The sequence below is a fragment of the Chelon labrosus genome (assembly GCF_963514085.1).
Source record: "Chelon labrosus genome assembly, chromosome: 10".
NCBI lineage: Eukaryota > Metazoa > Chordata > Actinopteri > Mugiliformes > Mugilidae > Chelon > Chelon labrosus.
In genome coordinates, this window is record NC_140360.1 from 3,636,556 (window position 1) to 3,643,183 (window position 6,628).

At 45.9% G+C, this 6,628-nt stretch overlaps 1 protein-coding gene across 2 annotated transcripts; it reads right to left on the minus strand.

Moving 5' to 3' along the window:
• Positions 1-296: 296 nt before the first annotated feature.
• Positions 297-5,125, minus strand: krt5 (keratin 5). 2 transcript variants are annotated; one of them, XM_084554149.1, is made up of 8 exons: positions 4,502-5,125; positions 2,554-2,762; positions 2,305-2,461; positions 2,027-2,191; positions 1,817-1,942; positions 1,469-1,689; positions 1,313-1,371; positions 297-1,187 (listed from the first exon to the last, which is right to left on the minus strand). In XM_084554149.1, exons 1-8 carry the CDS (start codon positions 5,012-5,014, stop codon positions 964-966), a joined length of 1,674 nt encoding a protein of 557 aa, XP_084410275.1. In that variant the 5' UTR covers positions 5,015-5,125; the 3' UTR covers positions 297-963. The 2 variants fall into 2 exon arrangements, with proteins under 2 accessions (XP_084410275.1, XP_084410274.1); XM_084554148.1 differs by having other exon boundaries at positions 1,817-2,191.
• Positions 5,126-6,628: the final 1,503 nt, after the last annotated feature.

Consider the following 6,628-nt stretch of genomic DNA (forward strand, 5'->3'; position numbering starts at 1 on the left):
CATGTGCAGCTAACTAGCCTAAGCTGGTGTGTCATTCTAAAACACTATTTACTATATTATTGCATAGCAGGTTATTTTGTACGGTAGCCATTGTCTTGCACACATTAGACAGTTTTACAGAGTTTTAAAAGAAGGGACCATTAGCATGGCCTTACGGTAGCAAGCTAGTCACTTGCAAGCTAGCTTTTGTTGACTATTGTTTTACGTGCTAGAGGGAATGAATTAGGGGTAAATTCTTTTCAATCTCAATTTTTATAAGACACCAAAATCAATAAGAACAAACACAACTGCCAAAGTGGATATGAACACAGATTTATTCCAGATGTTTTCGGTAGTACAGTGTCACAATAAATCTGGTAGTCCCAGTCAGCCTTAACTGTTTTTTTTTTTATTCAGAGTGGAAGTAAAGTATGCTCAAAACACCATTTATAAACTGCAGTGGAGAGCTCGTTTTCTGCCCGAACAAATAAAAACAAAATCAGGAGAAGAAAAGGAGGATACCAAAGATCAGATTTGAATGTGTTACGTGGCTGCTTTTGTTAAACCGCACGACGAAGTGACAGATGTGGAGACAGCAGGCGAGTTTGCACGAAAGAGGAGTCACATGTGCGGCACTACATGCTTGCTTCGTGGATTTAAGTGGTTTAAGCGCAACATCTTCTCCTCCTTCGGTGCAAATCTGAAACCTGTTGTTGTCAACTGGCGTGCAGTGTTTGATGCTTTGTAAGGATTCTCTGTCATGACACTACAAGTATCCTCTTGTCTACACAACAGCACATCCAGCAAACAAAACAGCAAGGCTGACTGATCAGAGGAAGAAAGGACTGACTCACATCTCTGCTGTTCACAACAAGCTCTCTGCCTCTACTTGTATCTGGATGTAATCTCTGACTCTCTGTGGGTAGGTAGGTATGTGGAGAACAAAATCAGGGAAGGGGAAAGGAGAAAAAGATGGCTGCCGCTCTATAAGCGGCGCATGGATGAGACCACGGAGGAGGTTTTTGAAGTGACGCTGCCGCCGCCGCTAATGCTGCCGCCATAGCCGCCGCCATAGCCGCCGCCCATGCCGCCGCCCACGGCGCCACCATAGCCGCCTCCGTAGCCGCCACCCATGCCGCCGCCCATGCCGCCGCCCATGCTCATGCCGCCACCGTAGCCGCCGCCGTAGCCGCCTCCTGAGCTACCACCTGATGATGAGAAAAAAAAAACACATTTTCAGAGGAAATGCTAGGAAGTTTAATTTTTTCTTGTGTGCACAACCAAACTCATCTCAGGTCTTACTTGACTTCTAAAGATATAAGTCTTTACATACCGAAGCTGCTGGTTGTAGACTGCACGTGTACGGTTGCAGTTCCACCACCGGAGGCAATTCTGCAGAAAGGCAAGTAAAAGAGCAATTTTAGTTGCTGAGAATTTTACCAAAATGGAAATCTTCTTTTTCAGAAGAGTAAATAAGCTAATCTCTCACCTGGACTCCTCTCCTTCCAGAAGCTTCTTGTAGGTGGCGATCTCAATGTCCAGAGCCAGCTTGACGTTCATGAGCTCTTGGTACTCGCGGACCTGGCGGGCCATGTCCTGTTTGGCTCTCTGCAGGGCCTCTTCCAGGTCCCTGACGCGGGCCTTGGCGTCCTTCACGGCCAGCTCACCACGCTCCTCGGCCTCAGCGATCTGGGCCTCGAGGTTGGAACGCTGGGAGGTTGGAAAGTTAGCAGAGGCTTTAGGTGTGATGGTGTGTCACTGAAATCTCATGGCACCATGTATGCTCAAACATATACTGGGGAAACTGATAGAACAGCTATGCAGAAAATCTCATTACCTGTCCCTTGACTGACTCGATCTCATTCTGGAGGCGGCTGATCATGCGGTTGAGCTCAGCAATCTCGCTCTTGGTGCTGCGGAGGTCATCTCCGGCCTGGCTTGCAGATGTCTGCATTTCCTGGTACTGAAGGGATGAGATTAAAACAGAATTATTAAAGGTTCCACAGATCTCTCCGCTTTCATTTGACCTTGCGGGCTCTTCACCTACCTTCTGCTGATACCATTTCTCAGCCTCGGCTCTGCTGTTGTTGGCGATTTCCTCATACTGTGCCTTGACTTCGGCCACAATGGCGTCCATGTCCAAGCCACGGCTGTTGTCCATCTCCACAATGACTGAAGTGTCCTTGATCTGTCCCTGGAGCTCACGCAGTTCCTGCACACAAGATGTAGCTTGTCTTAAAACATGGAATTAAAAGTTTTAAAGGAGGACATATATTTCTGTTTCTACTGTTTAGCTGTGCTCAGCATTCAGTGGCTTCTCCTTACCGCTTCATAGATAGCTCTGAGGAAGTTAATCTCATCCTGAAGAGCATCAACCCTGGCCTCCAGCTCAATTTTGTTCATGTATGCACCATCGACATCCTTCTTGAGGAGCACAAACTCATTCTCCACAGTTGCACGCTTGTTGATTTCATCTTCATATCTGAAGGAAACAGAGGCAAAGTGAGCTCGATAGCATACAAAACGACTGGAGGCTGGCTTTTGTGTTCAGCTACATGGCATTATTGGGCTTACTTGTTCTTGAAGTCCTCAACCAGGCCCTGCATGTTCTTCAGCTCTGACTCCAGCTTGATCTTCTCGTTGCCGAGCCCATCCAGCTGTCTGCGCAGGTTGGCGATGTAGGCCTCGAACATGCCGTCAATGTTGGAGCGGGTGGTGGTCTGTTCCTGCAGCAGGCTCCACTTGGTCTCCAGCATTTTGTTCTGCTGCTCCAGGAAGCGCACCTAGGCAGCACAATCAATTGCACATTTTAGATCGGCTGTCACTGGGGAGGAGGTATTACTTCGTGCATCATTAGAACTACAGTGATAATAATTAATATATATACATTTGTGTGCTTGGCCGAGCCTGTTTCCCTTTGATGACTTTTGTAAAATCACAAATAGATCACAAAAAGAAACATTTGTGGATGATAATCCTTTTATCCCAGATTAGGCATGCTTGCTCCGAGGTAAAGTAAGATGTTTGTCCTCTTTGTTTTACTTTCCTCAGGTGATCCATCGGGCCACACCTGTGTGTGACTTTCCCACACAAAAACGCCCTTGCATGCTGTATGAAATGCGCCTCAGGGTGGGGGTGTTCCAGACACAGTCCACTGGAGAAGCTCCCTGCAAAGTATAGCTGAACTATTCTTGCTCTTTTGAGATAAGTCCGAGAAAACTAATGACATAATCATGTCAGGTAGAAAATGGGAACGGTCCACCATTGGGGTTTGAGACCTAGAGAAGGCAGAGCCAAATCACCAGATAGTGGGTGTAGACTTATTTTTTTTGTAATTAAAGGAGAGGTGTGCAGTGCCACACCCCAGCCTAGCCCTTCTCCTTAACAGTGCTCCCTCCTCCCTCCCATCCAGGACGCATACTTTCACTGAGTGAACTTGCCTGCATGTACCGTGTGTAATTATTGCACCATCCCCCAAGGTATTATCTGTTCATTCAAATGAGTGCTAATGCTTTCACTATACGCTGTAAACCTGTTCCATGGCTGTATCAAACGGTTCACCTGATCATGCAATGAAACCTGCGTAGGCGATGCCCAATTGCGACACATTTTTAACAGAAAGACGCCTGAACCGAATGGGACCGAGTCACATGAGTGAACACAAATTATGTGTGTTATGTACACACTGCAGAAAAAGCTAACTGAGCGTATTCTCACAAAGGGTGGGGCTCAGAGAAACACCCCAACTCCAGCTTCACAAGTTCTTGAATTATGAGCGTCTACTCAAGCACAAAGCTGTGTTGCAAGTGTGGGTGAGAAAATTATAAAACCAGCTTCTTTATATTACATTGAGTACATGGCAAAAGTTCATGCACGGCCTTTGCACATTACCTAAACCCTGGCTTAAAGGTGTAATCACTATACAATGCGTTGCACAAAATACATATAGAGTCCCCTTTTTGCAGCACCACTGCAGAACAGGCATGCACGCTGCCATGGGAACAGGTGATAACCTGATCTCTTCTTCACCTCACAATGAAAGCTAGCAGTCATTGGATATGTCCACTCTAGAGTTTCCTGCTTCTTGCTCTACGCTGACCGACAGCTGGCAAAGAGCCAGTGATGGTCAAATTAAAGTTAAAACAGCAGTGGTATGCTTTCATTTTCTTTGTAGGGGATGCACAGTATTGCTTTGAGAACCCTGTTAGATATGAGATATGCCGACGCTGCAGTTTTTGGACAGCAGACCAAATCATTGGTAATGTTATGGTGGAGTAAGTCACAGCTGCTGGAAGTGTGGAGTGTCCATGACATTCAGGTGTGGATCGGTTTCTGTGTAATATTTAATGAGCTCTGGAGGCCCTTTAGAGAAAGTCTGTTGCAGCATCTCTTTGTATTATCACATGTTCTCGAGTTGGATTATTATTAAGATTTGTCCAAGTCAATTCAGAACAAGATTTTTAGACCTTTTAAAATAGCGCTGGACAGAAACATTGGTAACTGACAGAAAAGGGCCACTCACCTTGTCAATGAAGCTGGCGAAGCGGTTGTTCAGAGTTTTGATCTGTTCTTTCTCCTGGGTGCGGACAGTCTGGATGTTGGGGTCGATCTCGAGGTTCAGAGGGGCCAGCAGGCTCTGGTTGACTTGGACATTTGTGATAGGGGCCACTGCAAAGCCTCCACCACCGGCACCGAAACCGCCACCCATTCCACCTCCATATCCACCTCCAAAACCTCCACCATAGGCAGAGCTGCTGCTGAATCCAAAACCACCACCACCACCACCACCACCAGCACCATAGCCAGATCCAAACCCAGCGCCTCCACCCATGCTTGAACGGAATCCCATGCCGCCTGCCAAGCTGGATGACGACATTGAGTATGATGGCCTCGTCTGAACAGCAGATCTTGAGGAAAATCCTCCACCTCCTACAGATACACGGCTGCCACCGCCGTAGCCGCCGATGCCGCCGCCGCCGCCGCCTGAGACTTGGCTGGTCCTGACGGTTTTCATGCTCACAGATCTGGTAGACATGGTTGGTTTCTTCAAAAAAGGAAGGTTTCACAGAGAGGGGGTGCAGAAAAAGAGAGGCAGAGTTGTAGAGCTCACTAAGAGGAGAGTCAAATTCCTCCAAGTACCTTCTCTCTGTCCGGGATGGATTTTTATATGCTTCCAACGCTGGGGGAGGTCCCAGTAAGCTCAGCCTCCTCTGAACCGCCCCCCTCAACCCTCCTCCAATTACCTGCATCCTGGAGGGTGCAGGCGAGTAGATCTGCTTGGAGCAGCTCAGCCTGTCAGACAGGTAATATTGCCACCCTTGTAAAGCGATCTAGGGTCGACACACCCAGATGCTCACAGAGGAATGGCATCAGAGGCAGTTTAGGGGGGAAGGAAAGATATTTTGGCAAAGACTATATCACTTGATTAGCTGGGGGCTTTTTGAGAAGTGTGTGTGTGTGTGTGTGTGGACTTGCCTCTTCAACCTTCAGTACAGTACAATTCAGTGCAGTGTGTGTTTGCATGTGTCGATAGGTTCCTAATTTCTCCAGAGTAAAATTTGAGGACTTTTTAATTTTGTTTTTTAAATATTGTTATATTGTTATATTTTTGCATAGTCTTTTGGGACTCTTTCCAGTCTCCAATCACTGTTGTGATCACAGATCAATTAATCACAGAATAATGAAAAAAGAACAATCGTCATGACTGCAGAGTTTAACAGTCCTGTGGTTTGGCATATGTTTGGAGTTAATTCAACGTTGGCATGAATGCTACACAGAGATGCAGCAGTTAACATTTTTATATTTAAGAGCACAAGTTTTCATTAGTATCGCCTTGCAAGAAAGATATTGTGCATTAAGATAAAATCAAACCCAAACTATCTGCATAATTAAATACCCCTAGGGACGAGTAAAGAATCGTTACTCCATCTCGTGACTGAGCCAGTGGCAGCGCAAAGCCCAAACGCATGAAGTTATTAGTTATATTTTCACAGAAATAAGACGCAGAAATAAAAAGTGTGCAAATAAGTAGCCACGTAGGATGTAATATGACACTGCCTAAGGATTTAGGCAGCAAGAGACGAGAAGCAGAGAATTAGATTAAAAGAATAACAAGGGAAGAATAAATAAAACCCATTTAGGATGGATGGTTGATTTAGATTTAGCTTAGGATTCCATTTTAAATGGAGTGGTAGCATGAAGAGAACACATGGGAAGAGGAAACTGGTTTCGCAGGCTGCGATGGGCTTACCCTCTCCACAAAATTAGATAAACACAAAGTAAAGCTTATACAGTGATTATAGCCACACAATGATTGTCATTTGAAGGTAAACACAAATGTGAACTTTAGTTTGGAGCAATGACGAAAGATTGAGTCACCTAATAAATCTTAGACAGAGAAGAAAGTCTCGAATTCCACTGTTAATTTTAAAATCCACCACCCTGTTATTTATGTGTTCAGGCCTGCAGCTTGCAGGTGCTTGAGGGCACTGTACATACTACTCATACTGCTCCATATGTTTTAACGGTGTGATACAGTCCATTCATTCATCCATCTTCTTGTCCTGTGAAGGGTCACGGGGGGGCTGGAGCCAATTTTAAAATCACAGATGAACCAGCGAGCATGCCTTTGGACGGTGGGAGGAAGGTG

Coding starts and splice junctions, on each gene's coding strand:
- krt5 (XM_084554148.1), bottom strand. CDS start 5,014: ATGTCTACCAGATCTGTGAGCATGAAAACCGTCAGGACCAGCCAAGTC. Junction 2,763..4,501: donor TCGCCAGCTTCATTGACAAG/GTGAGTGGCCCT, acceptor TGTGCTGCCTAG/GTGCGCTTCCTGGAGCAGCA. Junction 2,462..2,553: donor GTTGAGGACTTCAAGAACAA/GTAAGCCCAATA, acceptor TGTTTCCTTCAG/ATATGAAGATGAAATCAACA.